At 43.6% G+C, this 22,650-nt stretch overlaps 1 protein-coding gene across 1 annotated transcript in view; it reads left to right on the top strand.

The window, feature by feature from the left end:
• The window catches only part of hmcn2 (hemicentin 2), a 50,095-nt gene that overhangs the window by 22,842 nt on the left and 4,603 nt on the right, over positions 1 to 22,650 (top strand). The window contains exons 23-73 of the mRNA XM_074670582.1: positions 542 to 669; positions 865 to 1,116; positions 2,957 to 3,040; positions 4,853 to 5,044; positions 5,136 to 5,266; positions 5,422 to 5,566; positions 5,861 to 5,987; positions 6,081 to 6,238; positions 6,327 to 6,605; positions 6,685 to 6,821; positions 7,220 to 7,370; positions 7,850 to 8,065; positions 8,155 to 8,268; positions 8,360 to 8,547; positions 8,633 to 8,729; positions 8,861 to 9,022; positions 9,131 to 9,244; positions 9,440 to 9,636; positions 9,913 to 9,994; positions 10,080 to 10,211; positions 10,287 to 10,430; positions 10,550 to 10,709; positions 11,145 to 11,269; positions 11,359 to 11,542; positions 11,647 to 11,744; positions 11,836 to 12,114; positions 12,214 to 12,404; positions 12,593 to 12,674; positions 13,783 to 13,919; positions 14,012 to 14,153; positions 14,245 to 14,389; positions 14,502 to 14,629; positions 14,807 to 14,963; positions 15,054 to 15,175; positions 15,259 to 15,423; positions 15,550 to 15,657; positions 15,730 to 15,864; positions 16,015 to 16,149; positions 16,278 to 16,547; positions 16,638 to 16,828; positions 16,925 to 17,138; positions 17,222 to 17,356; positions 17,457 to 17,647; positions 18,301 to 18,382; positions 18,497 to 18,667; positions 18,950 to 19,102; positions 21,206 to 21,343; positions 21,696 to 21,817; positions 21,933 to 22,173; positions 22,274 to 22,333; positions 22,436 to 22,555. Of these exons, the coding sequence (XP_074526683.1) occupies positions 542 to 669; positions 865 to 1,116; positions 2,957 to 3,040; positions 4,853 to 5,044; positions 5,136 to 5,266; positions 5,422 to 5,566; positions 5,861 to 5,987; positions 6,081 to 6,238; positions 6,327 to 6,605; positions 6,685 to 6,821; positions 7,220 to 7,370; positions 7,850 to 8,065; positions 8,155 to 8,268; positions 8,360 to 8,547; positions 8,633 to 8,729; positions 8,861 to 9,022; positions 9,131 to 9,244; positions 9,440 to 9,636; positions 9,913 to 9,994; positions 10,080 to 10,211; positions 10,287 to 10,430; positions 10,550 to 10,709; positions 11,145 to 11,269; positions 11,359 to 11,542; positions 11,647 to 11,744; positions 11,836 to 12,114; positions 12,214 to 12,404; positions 12,593 to 12,674; positions 13,783 to 13,919; positions 14,012 to 14,153; positions 14,245 to 14,389; positions 14,502 to 14,629; positions 14,807 to 14,963; positions 15,054 to 15,175; positions 15,259 to 15,423; positions 15,550 to 15,657; positions 15,730 to 15,864; positions 16,015 to 16,149; positions 16,278 to 16,547; positions 16,638 to 16,828; positions 16,925 to 17,138; positions 17,222 to 17,356; positions 17,457 to 17,647; positions 18,301 to 18,382; positions 18,497 to 18,667; positions 18,950 to 19,102; positions 21,206 to 21,343; positions 21,696 to 21,817; positions 21,933 to 22,173; positions 22,274 to 22,333; positions 22,436 to 22,555 (7,811 nt within the window). The remainder of the gene's footprint in view (positions 1 to 541; positions 670 to 864; positions 1,117 to 2,956; positions 3,041 to 4,852; positions 5,045 to 5,135; positions 5,267 to 5,421; positions 5,567 to 5,860; positions 5,988 to 6,080; positions 6,239 to 6,326; positions 6,606 to 6,684; positions 6,822 to 7,219; positions 7,371 to 7,849; positions 8,066 to 8,154; positions 8,269 to 8,359; positions 8,548 to 8,632; positions 8,730 to 8,860; positions 9,023 to 9,130; positions 9,245 to 9,439; positions 9,637 to 9,912; positions 9,995 to 10,079; positions 10,212 to 10,286; positions 10,431 to 10,549; positions 10,710 to 11,144; positions 11,270 to 11,358; positions 11,543 to 11,646; positions 11,745 to 11,835; positions 12,115 to 12,213; positions 12,405 to 12,592; positions 12,675 to 13,782; positions 13,920 to 14,011; positions 14,154 to 14,244; positions 14,390 to 14,501; positions 14,630 to 14,806; positions 14,964 to 15,053; positions 15,176 to 15,258; positions 15,424 to 15,549; positions 15,658 to 15,729; positions 15,865 to 16,014; positions 16,150 to 16,277; positions 16,548 to 16,637; positions 16,829 to 16,924; positions 17,139 to 17,221; positions 17,357 to 17,456; positions 17,648 to 18,300; positions 18,383 to 18,496; positions 18,668 to 18,949; positions 19,103 to 21,205; positions 21,344 to 21,695; positions 21,818 to 21,932; positions 22,174 to 22,273; positions 22,334 to 22,435; positions 22,556 to 22,650) is intronic.

Genomic DNA, 22,650 nt, shown 5'->3' on the forward strand with positions numbered 1-22,650 from the left:
ATCTGGACGTCCGTAACAGCTCAGCAGAACCACAGGCTGATCACCTCCATGCCACACCGCACTGATGCTGTAATTCAGACAAACAGAGCCTCAGCTAAACATTGAGTGCATATAAATGAGCACATTTTTCATAAAACCCTTTTTATTGTTCATCTTTAATGTTGTAATTTTTACAAAATCCTTTTTTTTTGGTTTTCATTAACTTTTTCATAATCATCATTCATCAACAGTAAATGAAATAAAAGCTTTTTCTCTCAGATTGCACTGAATCTATAAAGTATATGAGTTTAACTTTTTGTAATGAAATACTGAAATAAATTAACTTCTCCATGCTATTCATATTTATTGAGATGCAGATGTATATACAGGCTCCTTTCCTGTGTTTGTACCTTTGCTCTGATGTAAATGGGTCACTTTAGGAAAATGTTGCTTCATCACAGGAATAAGTGTTGTCACACAAAGTGGTAGTTGTAGATCTTCGATGACTCAAAAGGTGTTGTTTTCTCTGTTTCTTTGCCCTTGACCCCTAACCACACCCCAGGTTTACGGTTTTGCCTTCGGGCTCTCTGAGGATCACTGATGTGCGCCTGATTGATAGTAAACTGTACACCTGTACTGCTGAAAACCCTGCTGGCAACGTGTCCCTAAGCTACAATTTACACATTCAAGGTAAGTGCAGGGTCTCTCTAGAAAGTTGAACTGCTTTAAACTTTAAAAAACAGAATTTTCAGAATGCTACCAGCGTGATTGATCCCATCTCAACACGTCACCCCTAGAGTATTTAAAGTATGAAAAGTATGTAAATAAATATGTGTAAAAAGAAGGTATTGGACTTCCATTCATGGTGTTTGTTTTCATCTTCAGCTAAGCCCAGAATTCAGCCAGCACCTTCCCTCCTGAAGGCTCTAATCGGACAAACGGTGACTTTGCCATGTGTGGTCCAAGGAGAGCCAAGCCCTGAGGTCAGCTGGTTTCACAATGAGCTTCCTGTCGGGGTCAAAAATACTACACCCCTCAGGATCCAGAAAGTCAGCCTGGACCATCAGGGCACTTACCGCTGTGTTGCCAGTAACAGTGCTGGCCAGGAGACCTTGGAGATCAAGCTGGAGATACTTGGTGAATACCTGCAGTACAGTTTTACATACATATATGGTATTAAACAGAGAGGAACACAGTGATTGTTGATGGTGTACACTATACTTAAAATCAATCAGCACATTTCTGCTGCAAAGCAACTTAAAGTTTTTGACAGAGTTAAAACTACACAAAGGACAACAAAACATATGAAAAGAAAACATTTCAAAATCAATTAAAAAGCAAAAAAAATACAATACAGTACAATACATAAAATAAAACTGTTGTGCAGTTAAAAAGTTATTAAAGTCCTGTGAGGAGTTTCTCAGTGATCTTCAAAAAGTCTCCTTTCTTGATATAAACCCAATAATAATCCACACTTTACAAATAAAATTTTCAGCCACAATAAATGTTATTCCTAAATGCTACTTCTTAGCTCCCCAATCGGGCCGAGCGGGACCAGACTGATTTACGTCACATCAAAGTCTTTGTGACAACGCCCCTCCGGCTGACAAAGTTTATAAGTGAGAAGAGAGATCTGTGTTTTTCTCTGCTGAAAATGATTTCTGTGATCGATTTCATAGAAATGATGGACACCGGAGCAAACAGTCAGACAGATAAAGGACAGAAGAGCAGAAAAAAAGCCAAACAGTGGAGTGATACAGTCCGAGCTAAAGACTCAAACAAGAGTTTAGTTGATCATTCCAACCCACAGTCAGCAGTTATTCTGCAGTGGTCTGTTCAAACTTAGAGTCTATCAATAAAATGAAGAGTGAGGTTATGTTAGCTCTGCTTGGTAGATGACTGGCAGGACATAGCTAATCAGGATTTATTAAGATTAGTTTAAACAAAAAAAGGAAAAATGTTTTGATCTAATCTTCATTTATTTCCAAACCAAACACATGCCTTGTTAAAAAGTCAAGTCTTCACGATGATGTGCGTGAGACTCCAGGCCAAAAGGTGGCGCTGCAGTCCAATGTAAACAGATCCTCCTCATGGCATCTTTAAAATGATTTGTTGAAATCGTCTAATAAAAAGCAGCTGTAAAAAGGTGAGTCTTCAAGCTGGATTTAAAGGAGCTGAGAGTTTCAGCAGACCTGGTATTCTCTGGGAGTTTGTTCCGGATATTTGGAGCATAGACGCCGAATGCTACTTCTTCATGTTTGTTTCTGACTTCTGGGATTGAAAGCAGACCTGTTACTGATGACCTGAGTGGTCTTGATGGTTTGTACTGTATTAGATGATCACTGATATATGTTGCGTCTTATTCATTCATTACTTTGTAAATCAGCAGAAGTGTTTTAAAATCTACCCTTTGACCAACAGGGAGCCAGTGTTAAGACCTCGAAACTGGACTGATGCGATCCACCTGCTTGGTCTTAGTGAGGGCTAACTGATTTTTAGAGAGACCTGTAAAGTCTACAAGCAGTGGTGATATGAACACTGACAGTGTCCCAGTTTGAGGCCCTTTCAGTTTCTCTGGAGGAACAAAGCTGCAAAAAGATGAGAACACACAATTCTAAAAAACAAAAAGACTTTATATGACATCTAATGTTCAGGATCTGACATGTTTAAAGATGTTACAATTGGCTACTGTCTTGATTAATGTTTTTAATCTGGTGGATGTTAAAGGGTTGATGCAGAAAATTTCTGCTCATTAGGCTTTCCCTCAGCCCAGAGTTACCTAAAAAACTAAGATCAGCTCCATCAAATCGTACACCTTTAGTTGATCTGAGCCTTCTTCTTACTCGCTTTTTTTCCCTCAATAAACAGAGGCGTCTATTATTAACTCTGACTAACACTTGACACACTTTAATTTAATGTTCACTGTATCAGCTTCACTTGCACCGACAGAGCTGAACATGTTTTTCTGTCTTGACAGAGGCCCCATCCTTCGCAGAACCTGGAGATGCAATCATGGAAAAAGTAGCAAACAGCAAGGTCACCATCCCCTGCCCTGCTGAAGGTACGAAATGATTCACGGATGAGTCAGCCTTAGACAGACTGGAGGGAAAAATGCAATCAAAAGCTCAGAGTTTAAAAAAGCAACAATTTACAAGGTGTGACTAAGGTGTTAGAGCCCAAAACTGATCTTTCTTTTTATGACAAAGGGGAAAATTCTTCTTTTAAATGCAGAACAAGTTTGTGTATTTGAGCATTGAAGGAAAGTTTTACCATCAATTTAGGCTTTCAGGTGCCATCATATAAGGCACAGCTTCCCTTTTTGGCGCACAGAGACATGTTGTCCTCTCCATGCGAATGCCACAGCGAACACGGTGGCATCGTGGATGGATGTGGAAAGCTTGTGATTATTATCAAAACACAATGAGTGTCTGTTTATGTCCAGCCGATTCACAGAGAGACACCCTGACAGGAAGTGCAAACAGGTATTGTTTGTATCAGGCTGCACCATGGTAACCAGCTCTGAGAGAGAAGGTGAGGACTGCGTCTAATGTGGAGCAACAGCTGGAACATCAGTCCGCCTGCTGCCTCGGTGAGCCACATCTGCTTTCCTCTGCGTCCGGGCCTGCTGGGAGAGGAATCCTAATTACAGGCTGCTTCTGGCAGACGAAGGACCGAGATGTCTGAGGTGCTCTGAAAAGCACAGGAAGAGGAAGATAAAGCCAAAGTGGCCCTCCTTCCATCCATGTCATACCAGAAGGCAGCCGAGCAGGAAGACAGGCGGGCTGGCAGTACCAGGCCTCAGAGGGGCTCACACAGAAGTGCTTGATACTCTTGACACCCTGGAGAGGCAGCCAGCAGTAAAAAAAAAGAAGGATCTTGTCATTGTTCTCTTGAGATCTGTCTGTAAGAGGAAGATAAGAGAGTGTCCGCCAGAAGCATACTATTCATTCATCACCAAGCACACCACGTTTGATCAGAATAATTACATGAGAAACACATGGAAGAGATAAGCCTTCACTTGGTCTGGTCCTGCAAATAAATTCAAAGTCTGCTAATGAGATCTGTTAACATCTAAAATAGAACATCTGTATGCATTTCCCCCCAGCAACGAGACAATGAACTTTCCTTTGAGCTCCTTAAACGTAAACAGGTGTACAGAAAGGCAACGGAAGATAACATCACCTTTGTTGGAGCTGCGTCTCATGTGGTCGGGACTTTTCTGATCAAGGAAGGGAGCTGTGTTTGATTTCCTCTCCTCGTCGGTGATGTTTGTATGTGTAACACCCCTGTAAATAGACAGAGCTGTGGCGTTTGGATCGCTCCACCATGCTGCTTTCTCAGTACGACTCTTCACTCTGTCCTTTTCTCTGTTTTATACAGAATCTTCTACCTTTCCCCTCATTCCTTCATCCTCCTCTTGACCATTTCCAGCTCCTTTCCACCTAGTAATCCTCAGAAGACATCTGTTTCAGGCTCCTGGGCGAACACACCACTGCCTTTGAACTGCTTGTTCAACCACTCCTATTCTTATCGTCCAAGATTCTCGCCTCGCTGTTTGGTGATAAATCTTGATGCTTGTGCGTAACGTCGTATATCTTGCATCTCTCTTGAATACGGTGCCTTGTGTTTTATGTGACTCTGACCTTGAATTCACAAGCTCACAGGCTACAAGGACTCAAACCATTTTGGCAGTGGCTCCCCCGCTGTCCTGCTGTCCAACAGATAAATGTAGAGCCTGCTTTTTCTCGTCTGGGCTGCCTGCCCATTAGGTTCTCCTGTTGAGAGGCAGAATGATGGAAGTAACTTTTCTTTTTGTCAGATGTGATCAATAAAGCTCAGTTTTTTACTCTCTTTCTTTTCTGTGCACCTGCAGGGTCACCTCCTCCCAAAGTGCGCTGGTTTAAGAACGGCCTGGAGATATATCCTGAGCAATCAGAGTTTACTGTGGCGAGGGATGGAGCTCTCATAATTAGCACAGCGTCTGCCAGCCACAGTGGGGACTTTAAGTGTGTGGCCACCAATGATGCAGGCTCTGTGGAGAGGAAGACAAGGCTGAAAGTGAACGGTGAGAATAACCGACCATTCCTTGCTGAACAACTAAAACCTAACAGACACTTTGTAAATCTAAATTCCCTTTTTATTCCTCATGTCTGAAGTTCCCCCAGAGATCCAAGATGACGGCCAGCCACTGAATCTCACTGTCACCTTGAAGCAGCCTCTTACTCTGGGCTGTGATGCTTTTGGGATCCCCTCCCCAACAATCACCTGGACTAAAGATGGTCGTCCTGTGAGTTTTTCACCTTGAAGTTTCTTTCACAAGTCCGTCTGCTTGTCAGCAGTCAGCATCTATTTGATACCTAGCTGTGCAATGCCACCATGTGGCCATTCTTCTTATTACAATGGCACACTGAAGAGGCCCTGAACCTGCGTCTGTATGTTCAGGTGGACAGTCCTGGGGTTTATCTACAGAATGGAAACAGGATGCTGAGGATCTACAGAGTTCAGCCAGAACACGCAGGAAGTTTTGTCTGCACAGCTCAAAACTCAGCTGGGGAGTCCCGGAGGGAATATCACATCGTGGTGCAAGGTGAGCTGTCACACTCTGTTAAGGAGAAAGTGAAAGAGGTCATTTTTTCCCCAACAGTAGAATTAAATTCTCCTGAGAACCATCAAATTAAATTTTAATTATTCACATAATAAAGCATATCCAAAAAGCTGACGTTCGAGGCTGTTAACCCTTTAATAACTAAAGTGATTTCCCTCTGTAAAGTCACAAAATATGTAATTATTTTTTCCCTCATCACCATGATTTTAGATCATCATTCAGCCTCCAGCTTCATCTCTTGAATCATATCCATGGTGTTTGTGTTCACTGTTTTAGCTCCCCCGGTGATCTCTGGAACAACCCGCCTGCAGGACATGACTGTGGTTCTGGGTCAGGAGGTGGAGTTCCAGTGCAGGGTCAGTGGAAAACCAGCACCCAAAGTGGAATGGAGCCGTGATGGAGAGTAAGCCTCTCTGCTGATCTACATGACATTTGAGGCTATACAAGCAGGATACAGCACCCACAGTATTGATCTGCTGTTCCTTCCTCTCTTCAGGGTTCTGTCCCGTGACGGAGACCCCCATGTGGAGTTTCTGGAGGATGGCCAGGTGTTGAAGGTGAAGTCTGTCAGACTGAGAGACCAGGGGCTTTACCAGTGTTTGGCCAGTAACAACGCAGGAACTCAGATGCGTCAGTTCAAACTCACAGTGCAAGGTCTGTACTCCAATAGAGCTCGACATAATGTTCAAGTTTAACCCTCACAGGCGTCAAATATAAGTGGATAATCCATGTTTCTCTCCAGCACCCCCGACCATCAAGGGCCCCAGTGAGACTTCCGAGGTGTCCGTGGTTCTAGGTTTCCCAACAGTCCTCCCCTGTGATGTTGAGGGCTCCCCCACACCGAGTATCACCTGGTTAAAGGACAACCAGCCCATTGTGTCCAGTCCTCAGCTCACATACACCCGAGGTGGACAGGCTCTGAGACTGGGCTCAGCACAGGGAGACAGCACTGGCCTCTACACCTGCAGGGCCACGAATCCTGCTGGATCTGCCATCAAACAGTACTCTCTGAGTGTTCTGGGTAAAAATATGTTCACCACCTACAAAATTTACTCACTTAGGTGGAAACTTTGATGATTTATATTTTTCCCTCTTATCAGTCCCGCCGCAGATAGAGGGCGAGCCCTCGACCTTTGGTGGTCATGAGAAGAAAGTGCGGATTAATGGAAGTCTGACTCTATCCTGCCTCACCAAAGGTTTCCCTGAGCCCAAAGTCCAGTGGTTCAAAGATGGACAGGTTTGTGTGTTTTCAATCCAACTTCTGTTCTTTTCTGAGAATTAACAAGCTCTCACCTTAAAAAGCACAAAACTGTAAAATAACTTTCTTGTAAGCTCTACTGAATATCATATTTTTTTAATAATAACATCTCAGATGTTTTCAATTTAACATATTTCTTTCAAGATATATAAACTTGGAATGCTGTGTTCATGTCCATTATGGAAAATTGCCCACTCTCCCGCTCCCTCACAGTCACAAGGATGTGTTTAGGTACCGAAACCTTGTACTGTTTGATTTTACGTGAATCAGCACTCAATATTACAGAAAGTACCTAATTTGGTACCGATCTCTACTTGACCATCTTTTTTTCCATGTGTACATTTATATCCCATCTAATGTCATTTTCTTGTTTTCAGTTACTTAAAGGAAACATTCATGCTGGCCTTCGGGTGAGTGGTCAACTCCTTGAGATAGAGAGTGCCATGATGTCTCATGAGGGCCAGTACACTTGTGTGGTCACCAACTCAGCTGGAGAGGACAAGAGGGACTTTCATGTCACCATCCAGGGTGTGTTTACATATTCATTTCTTTTATATTTGGATATGATACACTCCTATAATACACTCCATTTTCATTTAGAGGTGTGTAAAATGTTGGTATAAAAAATAATTCACTAGTTTTCAAATTATATGAATTTTAATTTTTTTTTTATAATTCAGACATCAAAAACAAATGAAACAAACAAATTGTTTTGTGAGATGTCCTCATTCTAAATTTAATGCTGGGTTTCAAACATGGTGTGAGAGGGAAATCAAGACACAAAGAAAAAACATTTGTAAGTTGTAATTGCACAGGCTTTTAAACCATGAACCATACATTTTTAATTTAATGAACAGTTGTGTTTTCATGTGCAGGTCGACAGTTATGCTAACATTTTTTCAGATTTGGTAGATTTGGTTCATGTGAGATTCACTTTCTTGGAATAATAGTATGTATGTGTGGTTAAACTGATAAAAAGATGACTTGACCTCAACTTGCTCCTGTAGTTCCTCCAGTCTTCCACCGCGTGACAAACAGAGAAGCAGCCTGGGGTCTTGGACATGAGGGCGATGAAAAAGACGATATGGTGGACAAGCGGGAGATAGTCCTGGGTCATCCTATCAGCCTGTCATGTGAGAGTAATGCAATCCCCCCTCCCACACTCAGCTGGTTTAAGGATGGACGGAAACTCACCTCAGCTGATGGAGTAGTGGTACATCCAGGTCAGTTTGGACTTTAACAATGAACTCTTAATTAATCCAGAAATATTTAAGCGTCTCCTTTCAGTGGATAAATGGGGTGGTGGTTTCAGGTGGTCAGGTGCTACAAGTGAGCAGAGTGCAGAGAGAGCATGCTGGGAGGTACACGTGTCAGGCTGTTAATGAGGCTGGAGAAGACCACATGCACTTTGAACTGGAGATCCTGGGTAAGGACAGACATACCTGCAGGTTTTAGCCGTGTGTATTTTAAATTGTATATAAATCATAACTGAATCTTTGCTGTGTTTTCTTCCTCAGTTCCTCCTGTGATCACCGGAGCGTCAGAGGAGTTCATGGAGGAAATGGGAGCAGTAGTGAACAGCACTGTGGTCCTCCACTGCGACGCGACCGGACACCCTGCTCCAGCCATCTCCTGGATGAGAGACGGGCAGCCAGTGCACTCTGACTCTCAACACCACATCAGCCAGGACGGGACCCAACTCCAGGTTGGACTTTTTACTCGGATAACAGCATCTGAACTGATCCAGCTTCATGACTGGTGTCATTATTTTTGTAAACTCTCTTCCTTAGCTTCTCAGCGTCCAGGTGTCAGACATGGCTGGGTATCTGTGTGTTGCTGAGAACAAAGTTGGAACAGTTGAGAAACATTTCAGTCTGACAGTTCAAGGTAAGAAAAGTGCACTAGTGCGTAAAAGAGCTTTACTACCACCTTGGTACATCCAGTTTCCATGTGATGTGAAGGCATAGTAAATGTCTTTGTGATGGATTTTACAACCCGACGGTTGTTTTCCATTTCAGTTCCTCCCAGAGTAAGTGGCCGTAAAGACGAAGAGGTCAGCGTGGTCGAGGGCCACATGGTGTCATTGCTGTGCGATGTCCAAGCATACCCTCCTCCTGAGATCACCTGGACTAAAGATGGGCAGCTCCTGCGGTTCAGTTCTGGTATTCACATTCTGCCAGGTCAGACATTGGTCAAGCAAACATTATTTTTGTCAGGAGCTTGTTCTTGGTGTGAATTTAATAATAGCACAGATATTAAATTTTGTATCATTTTCTTTCATATCAAAGGCGGCCAGATGCTGCAGCTGCCCCGGGCCAGACTAGAAGATGCTGGGCAATATGTGTGCACAGCCACCAACGCTGCAGGCCAGGACCAGAAGAGTATTGTTCTCAGTGTTTATGGTGAGCAGACACATGGTAACCCATCTTCACAATTCAGTCACATATACAGATGATCAAATCTTAAAACACTGTCTGAGCAAAATGAGAAAAAAAAGATTGTTTACTGCAAGCCAGCTGTGGCTGAGGAGAGTCAGGGAGTGAATCATATCATGTCTGAGTGAGATCATGCCCTCTCTCTATGTGCAAAACCATCAGTCCTGCCCAGCCTGAAGCCCCGTCCAAATGCTGAGTCAGACTTGGTGACCCCACAAGTCGGCTCCTCGGTCACACTGAGATGCGAAGCCCAAGGTACTCCTGAGCCGGAGGTCACGTGGTACAAGAACGGGCTGCAGCTGGCGGCAGGGAACGGACTGAAGATGGATCGTCATCAGCTGGAGATAGTTGGAGTTCAGGTCAGGAAAATACATTTTTACATCAAGTGTTGGTCAAAAAACATTAAAAAATTTACACAAAGAGGTTAAATGTAACTTTTAAAAGGATTCAAATTGACTTTAATAGTATGAAACAGACTGAAAAAGAAAGGGAGCACCAGAGATGAAACATCAGCTCTTTCTTTGACCTTTTTGTAGATCACATATTTCATCTCATTAAGAAAGCATGCAACAGTTTTAATGATGATTGAATAAGGAGCATTCTTTTCCTCCCTCATCTCGTGCTTTGGTCCTCAGCTGGCAGATGGAGGCACTTACACCTGCAAAGTATCCAATGTGGCCGGGCAGGTGGACAGGACGTTCAGACTGACGGTTCATGGTGAGGATCTGTCTGCTTTGCTTAAGTTTGAGTCTTAAAAGGAGTTGGAGGAGTTTAAAACTTGGTCATATACCTGTTTCCACAGTTCCACCTGTCCTGGACGGGCCCCTCCGAGAGTCCCTGAACTTCACCCTTGGCTCCCACGTGGCCCTGCTCTGTGAGGCTTCAGGGGTTCCTGTGCCGAGCATCACCTGGCTCAAAGATGGAACTCCGATCGGTAAGAAGCAGCTCCAGTAACAGGCTGCATTTGTTACAGTGAAAGCATGAGTTCATGGCTGTGTGTGCTGTGCAGAGAGCAGTCTGCAGTGGCAGTGGTCAGTTCGAGGGAACAGGCTGGAGCTGGGGCCTCTCACTCTGTCTCATGCTGGGATCTACACCTGTGTGGCCAAAAACAGCGAGGGACAAACACAGAGAGACTACTCACTCACTGTGCAGGGTAAAGAGAAATGAGACAAGTTCAACACAGAATTAAAGACACCCAGCTGAAAAATGACATAATCAACTAAGAGTAATGATTTTCTGCAGCATTTAATCAATAATCTTTGTCCTGCTCAGTTTCCCCTACCATTCTAGACTCTGAACAGCCAACTGATGTGAGTGCACCGCTGGGAGAGGCGCTGACCCTGGAGTGCAGAGCAACAGGAATCCCAGCCCCACGCCTCAGCTGGCTAAAAGACGGAGTGACTTTAGAGGGATCAGACACCCGACACATCAGGTAAGTCCTCAGCATTAATGCCTCTTTTTTTTCAGAGCTTCAAACAAGATTTAAAATATAAACTCTACATTTGAATCATGGTTAATAAAAGTGAATTATTATTATAATAAAAATGGATCTTGCAGAACAGAGGGGTCTAAAAAGAAACACAAAGAGTAGTTTAAAGTCCCTTGCTTAATTTCATCATGAGGAAGTGACAGAGCAGCTGTTTTACAGCTGTTCATGAGTTTAAGTGATCAGTGCAATGAATCAGCCACATACAGCATAGAAAGTGAGTATGAGTGTGTGTGTGTGTGCACTGTGAGAAAATCGTGGGATGATGATGATGATGATAGAACTGAGGTTCAGAAGTGGGATGAAAAATTGTAGTTGGTGGTTTCAAATGAACATAATCGGGTGTCAGTTAAAACGTAATGTGTACTTTTAACCCTGCAGTGTGACTCCTGATGGCAGCACCCTAACATTACTGAGGCTGAGCCCTGAGGATTCTGGGACATACACCTGTTTGGCTGCCAGCCCGGCTGGACAGGAGAGCAAAATCTACACCCTCTTTGTGCTCGGTCAGTTTGGAAGTTATGCTGTGTATGTGTATCTGCATTTTGGTTTCAGTCTGAGTAACTTTTTCTTTGTTTGATTCCACTTGTCACAGACCCACCATCCATCTCTGGAGAGACCACCATCCCCAGAGAGGTGCAGGTCACACAGGACAGTGCTGTCACCCTGGAGTGTCAGGCAGCAGGAAACCCTCCGCCTCAGATCAGCTGGCTGAAGAACGGACACCCAGTGCTCCTCTCCCCTCGTACACGCCTTCTGTCTGGTGATTCTGTGCTGAGGTCAGTTTGGATAGAGAGGCTCAGTGTAAACATTAATAATTTATAAAAAGATCCCATGTTTATAAATGAGGTAATGCTAAGTTTCTGCCTTTTCTCTCAAACAGGATTTCTCCCGTGCAGCTGTCTGACTCTGGTGTTTACACATGCATAGCCCGCAGTCGAGCCGGTCTTGCTGAGCTGAGCTATGACGTCCAGGTCCAAGGTAGACTCTAAAGATACCATCCACTTTCTTTTAGCTCAGTGACACTTTGTGTTTGCACACTGATGGATGTTTGTCTGTGTACGGTCTGCAGTGCCCCCTGGTGTGGATCATGTTGAACCAGTGGAGCCAGTCACAGTGGTTCAAGGATCTTTGGTGACGTTAACTTGTGAAGCACGGGGTGTTCCCCCTCCAACACTGACATGGATGAAAGATGGCCAACCTCTTTCCCTTCACCGAAATCTCCTGCTGGACGGACAGGAGACCAGGCTGCAGCTGCCTGATGTAGCATCTTCAGACGCTGGTCTATACAGCTGCGTGGCAAGCAACCAAGCAGGGAGCAGCACAAAGAGCTTCAACCTCACTGTGCTGGGTAATGCCAAAGTAATCTGTTTATTTCATGTTACTAAATTTAAAATATAGTGTAAACTTCTTGCACAACTGAGACCAAACAATCTGCTTTCTAATACAGAACCCCCAAAGATTTCCAGATCCAGCACTCCAGAGGAGCTGACCATAGCTGTAAACAGTCCACTCGAGCTTGAGTGCACAGCTGTGGGAGTCCCACCTCCCACCCTTAGTTGGCTCAAAGATGGCCACCCCTTGGCTGGAACTGACATTGTTCAGCAGGAAGGACAATTCATCAGGATCAGTAAAGTTCAGGTTAGTTTACTTCTAATGATATCTCTTGAATAAATACTTCACATTTGTGATGAAAAGCATCAATATAAAAAAATGTATGTATGGGAATTTGTCCAAAATGTACATTGTTAAAAAGACAAATACTTGAAAGCAGTAGCCTGCCGTGTCATGAGGAAACCACTCAGATTGATTAAATAATCTCTTTAAAGGTGGAGGATGCTGGTCTGTACACTTGCTTGGCCAGCAGCCTAGCAGGAGAGGATGGACAGAACCACTGGGTCCGAGTCCAAGGTGACACACTCTCACATATTGTTTAACTTTCAGGATATATCTCATTTTCTTCTCTGTCTTTTCCGTCTTCCTTTCTACCCCTGGGACATCATAAATAAAGCGTGGTGAACATTCACAACCTAAAAAACAGACTTTATCGGCTGCAGTTGCATGAAGACATTATATTGAATACACCAAAGTGCATGCAGTATGATGTATACATGGTACTGCAGAAAGGAATTTACCAAAACTTATTCATCAGTGGCAGAATAAAACAAGGCTATTGGTACCTGTTCAACCGCTGGGATTAAAGATTTATGCTCTGATATGAATCATCCAATTTTCTGTCATCATCCTTCCTTTTTGCACCTTGATGACACACACAGCTGAGTCGTAAACTCAGAGCCATTTGAGGATAAACGCACGCTCTATGAGGACATTCTTCTTGAGACTTTCTGAGCATGTGAGCTTTAAGTGTACACACATGATTTTCTAAGTGGCCCCTGATCTGCCCTCAGTGATTATCTGCTCACATGAACATACCTTATCCTAGCTGCTCTGTTTCCAGAGCTGATCTTTTTTATGTTAAAGGTAGGGTCTGTAGGAATTTCCCATACTCGTTAAACACAACACTCAAACTGGGCTCCTCCTCCTTGGCTCAGTGCCAGCAGCAGCGCACACCCTCAGCCTCCGGCTGAAGCTATGTGAACATACTCACCAGCCCAGCAACCACCTGTAGTGTTTCTACGCAAGAGAGACTCGAAGGCCATGCACCTTACTTAGCATGTTGGCACAAGCTAATCACATGTATTTGACACATACCTGGTTAGCAGAAAGCTAACTTGTGTTGCTCTTTGTTCCGAGCTGCTCTCCAAGCTCCTGAAAGCAAGTGAAAGTTGAGCCAAGCTTCACCATCGCTTAGGAAAAAGTTTTATCTGTTTGGTGTTTCGTTTCACTTTGGTTGTGTTTTTCTTCCTCTGTGCTACGTCCACTAATGTTGCTGCTCTGATTAGTGTCTGTACTCACTAATCAACATGTAAAGTCACTTGTGTCCTGGGCGTACCTTTAAAGTTTGTAACACTGCTAGAGCTTGACTGTCATCAAAAAACAATTATTAATTGTGTTTCAGTCCCACCAACCCTCCTTGGCTCTGATGATGTGAGGACGCTGACAGTTCCAGTGAATGGACATCTGACCCTGGAGTGCCTGGCTGATAGTGATCCAGCTCCTAATATAGAGTGGTACAAGGATGAGGCCAAACTGCAGGTATGTCTGTTGGTCAACAAAACTAAAATAAATACAAATGAGTTACTGAAAGCTGTCTCATATGACACAAACTCATCCTCTTGTTGTCTCAGCTGGGTGGACGTATCCAGAGGCTGGCAGGGGGTCAGTACCTGGAGATTCAAGAGGTCAGACCAGAGGATAGTGGACACTACAGCTGTGTGGTCACCAACATAGCAGGAAGCACCAGTCTGTTTTTCACAGTGGAGATTCTCTGTACGTCAGCTCATTCTTTCTAAAGATGATACAGTGCAATACAAAAGATAAGACAAACTGACTACATAATGTAGTGTTTCTTTTTCTGCAGTACCACCAGTGATCAAAGAGGGCAGCACAGTGGTGACTGCACATGTGGGCCAGGATGCAGTTCTACCATGTGAGGTTGAGGGTGACCTTTCTGCTACGGTCATGTGGAGGAAAGATGGTTTTCCTGTGGCACAGGATAACAAGAAGTAAGTCCAAAGACAATGTAGTGTCTCTTTGTGGCTTTACTTTTTCACAAGAGATATAAAAATCCCACCACACTGTGGTCTGTCTGTCTGTTCATTTGTCACTTTGTTTCAGGTACACGTTCTTATCAGAGGGATCCTTGCGTGTACATGGAGTTAAGCTGAGTGATGCAGGTCGCTATTACTGCACTGTGTCTAACCAGGCTGGCTCTGATCACAGAGGAATGGATCTACGGGTGTTTGGTAAACATAGCAAACAAATTTTTGATTCTGGCGCTGCCTTCTTTGCTAATTTAATTAAGTTTCATCACACTTTGTTTCCTGTTTTGATTCAGGCAGTTGTCATACAGTATCTTAGCATTAGAAATTTTTGAAAAGATGCTGCAATGATCAATATGAGTCTGTTCTGTCTCCTGTCAGTGGGTCCTTCCATCAGTCCCGGTCCATTTAATGTGACAGCAACCACAGGGATCAGAGCCGTGCTCAGCTGTGAGGCTACAGGTATTCCTCCACCTACGGTGTCCTGGAAGAGAAATGGCAAACCACTTGATATAAACCAGCAGCCCGGGGCATACAGGTAGGCACAGAGTTGTGACTTGGTTATATTGTGCACACACAGCTCACTCAGCTGTAAAAGCCTTAAAACTGATTTTGCTGTTATATCCAGGTTACTCTCGTCTGGGTCTCTGGTTCTTCTGTCACCATCCACTGAGGAAGAAGGTTACTTTGAGTGCACTGCTGTCAATGATGTTGGGGAGGAGCGCCGGGTCATTGAGGTCTTCCTGCAAGGTAGTGATTGTGATTTTTTTTAAAAACAGTCCATCAAAAAGTTATTTGGGATGATATTATGGATAATCAATTTCCTCCTTTAGTCCCGCCATCCATTGAAGATGATGTCACAACAGTCACAGCTGTGAAGATGTCACCTGTGGTTTTGCCGTGTCATGTACAAGGGCAACCTAAGCCCACCATCACCTGGACGAAGGGAGGAGCCAAACTGGGCTCCAGAGGAGGGACCTACCGTGTCCTCCCCACTGGTAAGACTTATGAGTCTGTGGAGCTTCATGATGTTTTATAACATCAATATAAAGACACAAAAACACTGGTCTATTGAAACTTTAATGCTGAAGGAAGTCAGCATCATTGTTCTCATTTTAATTCAGGAGTGTTGGAGATAACTGCTGCTGTCCCGAGTCATGCTGGCAGGTACACATGCTCAGCTCGCAACCCAGCTGGAGTGGCTCACAAACACATCTCTCTCACTGTGCAAGGTAAGCTGTACCGGGACTGGATGCACAGGGTTTAACAAGTAAACACATTTAACAGCAGATTTGTTCTCCCAGAGCCCCCAGAGATCAGGCCAATGGCAGAGGAAGTGCAAGTGGTGCTGCATCATGGGACAGTTCTGCCCTGTGAGGCACAAGGCCTCCCTAGACCATCCATCACCTGGCAAAGAGAAGGCGTTCCCATAGCAGCAGGTGAATAAATAACACAACTTTCAACACTCACTGTGTAAACAGCTTGTTACCGTGTGGTGGATGCTGCTACTGGAGCTGACTTCAAGTGTTTCATCGGTGAGTAAAGGATACTCACCAAAGCTCACATTTAGCTTCATTACTGAACCACAGGTCACAGGCTGGCTGTGCTCTCAAATGGAGCTCTGAAGTTTTCTCGGGTCACACTCGGTGACGCAGGGACCTACCAGTGTCTGGCAAAGAATGACGCGGGAGTAGCCATCGGCAAGACCAAACTGGTTCTCCAAGGTAACGTGGACTCACAGTTCACAAGAAATAATGCTTTCTATGGAGTCAATTCCTTAAACTGTGCGACAGGTTTAGGTATTTTGTTGTTTTATAAATTAAACTTTCTTGTTTATTTAATGTTTTTCCAGTTCCACCAGTACTGAGTGTGCCCCGAGTGGAGTATACTTCAGTGTTAGGTCAGCCCGTCAGTCTGGAGTGTGTGGCTGATGGGCAACCTCAACCTGAAGTGACCTGGCACAAAGAGAGAAGGCCTTTAGTCGATGGTGCCCATCTACGAATCTTTTCCAACGGAACCTTGGCCATTACTTCTACCCAGCGCAGTGACGCAGGCCTGTACACGTGTACAGCCAAAAACCTTGCCGGCAGAGCCAGCCATGACATGAGGTTGGTGATTCAAGGTGAGTGAAGTGTGCTGTGTTGTGCAACGATGAATACTGCAGGGTAGCATTTACATAATAGTCCCACTCAAAAGATAATGTTGTTTCCAGTTGCACCCATGATTCCTCCATCGCAGACTGAGCTGTCAGTCATTCAAGGATTCCAGGCTCTGCTGCCCTGTGCTGCTCAGGGTTCACCTGAGCCCAGGGTTTCATGGGAAAAGGATGATGTGACTGTGCCCAACCTGCCAGGAAAATTCACCATCCTTCGATCAGGAGAGCTGATCATTGAGCGGGCTGAGGTTGGTACAAGTCTGATCTATTTTACTTACTGTAGTCCAAGCTCCTTTGGTTTACTCTTTACACATGGATAAGCTCTGGTTGCTCCTCTCACACAGCTTGGGGACGCTGGTGTGTTCACATGTGTGGCGACCAATGCAGCTGGGTCTGCGAGACAAGACATCAGACTGTCTATCAACATGAGGCCTGCCTTCAAGGAGCTGCCAGGTGACGTTACCCTCAACAAAGGCCAGAGTCTGGCCCTTTCCTGCCAAGCTCAGGGAACTCCAGCTCCTGTCATCTCCTGGACCATCAACAACGCTCCTTTCCCAGGTGCTGAGTGTCACAGCCAAGCTTCGACTGATGTTTCTGAGTAAACACACTTGTAGTAACCTTTTTTGTTAAAAATGCTGCAGGTGCCACTGTAGACGAGGCCGGCAGAAGCTCCGTGATTGTTGACAACGCGACAATGAGTGATGCTGGGACCTATGTGTGCATAGCAGAAAACAGCGTGGGCTCCATTCGAGCGCTCTCATTTGTCCGTATCAGAGGTCAGCCATTGGTCACAGATGAGTCAGAGCTTTTTATCTAACCTCAGCAGATGCTTGGATAAATTTGTTGATCCTGCACATTCTTGCTGCCTGTCTCCAGAGCCTCCCGTGTTGAAAGGTGAAGCTCACATGTCTCAGACAGTCGTCCAGGGAAGCTCTGCTGTGCTCGACTGCCCAGTCCACGGAGACCCCAGTCCTGTCCTTCGCTGGCTCCGAAATGGAAAAGCACTACTGCACTCCCTCCGGATGCAAACACTTCACAACGGATCCTTGGTCATTTACAGCATCACTGTAAATATATCTCCATTATAGTAGTTTTTTCTTTGTTTTGTTGTATTTCAGGGCAGTGACCCTCTTTCTTGATGAACTATTTCAAACCACGCCGTTCACGTTTGAGTGATCAAGCCCTCACAGTTCCCCACTAACATTACTCATCGTCTGATGTTTGGAAACATGGCAGTATTCATCTTCTCCAGACTCCCCCTGCAGTCCTCTTGTGTGAAGGAACAGTGAGTGACTGTCCTGCAGCGTCCCTCTCACACAAAATCAGATTCACTTCAGACAGAGAGGCTAACAGCATTAGCAGCAGAGGGAGGAGGTGAGCAGAAAGCTGGATGTTCCCAGACTCTGGCCCTATCTCCTCAGGCTGTAACCTTGTTAGTTCTCTAACTGCTGCTGTAATTGCACAGCCTGCAGTTGGGACTTTCTCACAGACGGATGACTGTCCTTCTCACAGAGCAGCCCAATGTGAAATTTCCTCTCCGGGGCCCATAATATCTATTACTGCAAATAATTCAATGGGACAGAGACTGGACAGCCCTTAAGACACTCTAAAGTTTTCTTTGATCAAAAAACTGTATGTGGTCTGAGGCTCATCTGTGTCCTGGAGGTTTGTGGCCTCTTCAAATGAAACTTTTCTGCTCCTCTACCTGTTTGACGCACAGGCTGCAGATGAAGGAGAGTACCAGTGTGTAGCCGAGAGTGAAGCTGGATCAGCTGAGAGGACCATCACACTCAAAGTCCAGAGTAAGAGCTGACATAACTCTAACATACACAGATTCAACATGTGGTGATGTGTACATATTGTTGCTTTTTCATGTCCTTAGTTCTTGAGATTCCTCTGATCTTTCTTTCACACAGTCAATGGAGGCTTCTCTAACTGGGAGGAATGGGGTCCGTGTAGCAGTACCTGTGGACAGGGCTTCCAGGAAAGAATCAGAATGTGCAACAACCCAGAACCAGCTAACGGAGGCCGAGCATGTAGCGGCCCCAGCATTGACTCGAGGAAATGTCAGACTGGTCTGTGTCCAGGTACAAATTTATTCTTCCACTGGCTGATTTCTTTAATGTCACTGCTCCTGAAATCACTCCTGTCAGGTCACAAGGTGCAGTGTGCAGTGTCCTACTGAGGGCTGTTTTGTTCAAGGCAGGAAAAGAAAGGTTACCTTTAAGATATTAGACATATAAAATACATCGATGTTATGGGTATGAATATTACTACAGTATCTTACATTTTTTATTCATAAGAGTAAATCCAATCATGACGACTATCTTCTGTTCTCACTATGTTTTCTTTCTGTTTGATAATGAAAGGAGAAACTCCTCGCAGGACCAGAGGCAGCCTGATCGGCATGGTGAATGAGAGAGAGTTTGGTGTGTCATACCTGGAGGCCAATATCACAGACAATGAGGTGGAGGGGAGCAGCTCTCTGCAGGCACGCCTGGACAACATACCACCAGCTGTGGGTGAGTGAACACGAGTTAGATTGCATGATTTTCTTTTCATAAGACCGGATGTTTTACTGAAACTATACCTAAAAAGAAAAGGCCTCACACCGACTGTAGTGCTTTATGTATAGCAGAATTTGGTTACATTGATATTATAAAGGCCAAAAAATTAACTATTTGAAATGCTGGCTGAACCAGTGGTGGCATTAAAAAGAGAGAAGCCACTTTGACAACTCTTACTAGTGATTTACTCCAGCATATTGACTTCAACTATTCAGGATTTTTGTAATCAGAGATGTTCTCATTTGTAAACACAGTGGCAAACTCTTGCTTTGTCACTGTCCTGGTTGACTGGCAGCTGTAGCAGTAACAGGTCAGTCAAAGGCAAAAATGGGACATTTCTCCCTTAAAACTCCAGAAACTTGTCTTCTTAGTTCCCAAACTTTAGTGTTTCTACAAGGGGAGGTGAAGTGAAGATGCCTTTCCTACAACTGTTTTGAAGTCTGATGCAGGCATCAAATTAAAAATGAGTTAATATTTGTCCTAAAGGAATATTTGGGATTTTTTTTAACATTTTAAATGTTTTTGCAGTTTTCAAAGTTAAATAAAGACTTTCACAGCAAATGTCTTAACTCTACGGAAGCGTATTGTTTCACTTGAAAAAAAAAAAAAACAACTCAGGTTTTTCAGAGTAATTTATTCTTCTGTTTGTTTTTTGTGGTTATTAATTTTGTTTTTCTGATTAATATTTTTTTATTGGTTTGTTTTTTTGTTACAATTATTTCTGTTTTTATGGGTAATTTTTTGTAGTAATTCATTTTGTTTTTCTGATTAATATTTTTTTATTGCTTAGTTTTTTGTTATAATTTTTTTCTGTTTTTCGTGGTAATTTTTTCCTCCTGTTTTTAGGACTATTTTTTTTTCCTCCAACCTGCAGACACTCCCGTGGATGTGTGGTGGCTCCTGTGTCCCGCACGAATCAGAGATCCTGTTCGGGACATATTTGCCTTATCCTTAACTTTCTACCAGCTTTCCAGTGTAGAAGCAATGCATTTTTTAATGCCACTTCTTTGTCTATTTCTTAAGTATTACATTGAACAATAGGCTTATATAAAATATAAGGATAAAGTCAAAAACATAACAAGGGTATCATACCCTGTGTGTGGCTAATACCTTACCTTTACTGACCCGGTACAGACCGGTAGAAAATTAAGGATAAGGCATATAGCCTATGTGCGGGACACAGGGGCCACCACACATCCACAGGAGTGTCTGCAGGTTGGAGGTTCTCACGGAATTTCGAAGTAGCTCGATACTTCAGAAAAACAAATTACTCCTAAAAACAGGAGGAAAAAATTACCACGAAAAACAGAAAAAATTACAAGAAAAAACAAACCAATAAAAAAATATTAATCAGAAAAACAAAATTAATTACCACAAAAAAATACTCATAAAAACAGAAAAATTTATAACAAAAAACAAACCAATAAAAAAATATCAATCAGAAAAACAAAATTAATTACCTCAAAGAACAAACCGAAGAATAAATTACTCTGAAAAACCTTAGTTGTTTTTTTTTCCTTCAAGTGAATGCAATACGCTTCCGTAAAACTCTGATTCAATTCATTTTTTATGGGACCATAAATTGTACAAGTTACAAAGTTCTATTCAAAAGAAATTAAAAGTAGAGTTTGGGATCATTTACTTGTTCAGAAATTACTCACTGATGAACTATAAAGAAGGTGAGACAAAGAGGGTTTTTTTTCTAGTTACTTCAAAGTACACTTCTTTCTCCTCCCTTCACTGGCCATCTAAAATTGGGAATATTTTGGGTTTTCCAGAATCAATTTAACTTTTGAAACTAAGACAAAACTTCCACCTAAGTCTAAACACTGCAGGTTTATCTGTGTTTAGCTCTTTTATTTTGCATGTATTAAGTTTGTTTCAAGGGTATTTAAAGGAAAAAATCTGCAAGAACTTTATTTATAGTATGAAAAATATAGTTTGATTTTCAACAAGAAAAAAATGATGAAATTACTAAAGGTTTGTTCTGTTCTTTTTGCACTCGCAAGATTTTTCATTCCAGGGTCAGTTGTCTACATTTGTGTGGTTGTGTTCCAGGTCCACTGTTGAGGGTGCTGGTTCCTGTGTTTGCTCCTATCTACTGGACCACGGTGCAGCAGAACGGAGAAGCTAGAAATGGCTTCTCCTTCACTCAGGGCCAGTTCAGACAGGAGTCTCAGCTGGAGTTTGAGACTGGTAAATCTTCTTCAGATCTTTATTCTAAATCTCTACGGACATCTGGTCAGTTTGAGTTTAACCAGTTGTTCTTCACCTCAGTTACATGTGGCAGTTGTTACACATAAATCACACATAACACTGCCGCACTTGACAGGAACATTTGTATTGATCATGGTGAGTGCAGTCTTCATAACAAGATTCATGAACACAGGTTTTCTCCTGTAGTTTAGACCCAGACCAGCAGGTGGCACCAATCACTGCTGCAAACATTCATGAGTTTGCTCATGAGACCTTCTTCCAGCAGTCTCCTGATGCTGTTTGGTGTTTCTTCATAGGATGCAATCATGTTGTTTTCTGATCTCTCCAACAGGGGAGGTTCTTCGTCTGACCCACGTAGCCAGAGGCCTGGATTCTGAGGGAGTTTTACTAATAGACATCGTGATTAATGGATTTGTGCCTCCTTCACTGACTTCATCTCATCTGAGCCTTCAGGTGCTTTTTACTGCAGTCCAAACAAACTCAGGACCTGGATCATCTCTCAGTGATTTGTCGACATGCTTCAGATCCTCTCCAGTCTCTCTGACCTGATTTCTTTTGCTTCTCTCAGGATTTCGATGAGTCATACGTGCAGACAGGCCAAGGACAGCTGTACTCGTGGTCCTCGCAGACCCACCAGAGAGAAGGAAACCCCTTGGTGCTACGCTGCAACCACTCTATTATTTATGAGGGCCAGGAGGGACGCCAGGGCCCTCTGCTGCAGCTGCTCAAGGTCTCTGGGCTGAACAGCGTCTACAACATGTTTACCCTCACAGTCGACTTCCACATCACTGCCAGCCTCCTGGTACCAGGTCTGAAGCACAAGATTTAAAACTTCAGCACCACTGCATCATATGGAAAACTAACAGTGAATGTTGAAATAGCCGTAAACTAAATTTTTACTGTTTGCAGATGGATATGAAGACACATGCCCTAAAGGTTTCGATCTTAACACTGCCTCCTACTGTGCTGGTATGCTGCTTTCCATCGTCACGCCTCGTTTATGGCTCACTTTCTTCTAAACATCTGTCAATCTGCCAGATTTGTTTTCATAAATATATATCTTTATACCAGATGAAGACGAGTGTGCTCTCCAGTCCCCCTGCTCCCACTCATGTAACAACATCATGGGAGGATTCTCCTGTTCCTGTCCCTCCGGCTTCACCATCTCTACAGACTCAAACACATGCACCGGTGAGACGGCAGAATCCAACCGCTGGAGCTTTAATTAACTGTTGTAAAATCCACAAAGGAAATGTCGAGTGAAGCAGAAATCTTCATCTGATGAG

Source organism: Halichoeres trimaculatus, unplaced genomic scaffold (genome assembly GCF_033239565.1).
Source record: "Halichoeres trimaculatus isolate MK-OKI-2021-1 unplaced genomic scaffold, fHalTri1.1 fHalTri1_scaffold_5, whole genome shotgun sequence".
NCBI classification, from domain to species: domain Eukaryota; kingdom Metazoa; phylum Chordata; class Actinopteri; order Labriformes; family Labridae; genus Halichoeres; species Halichoeres trimaculatus.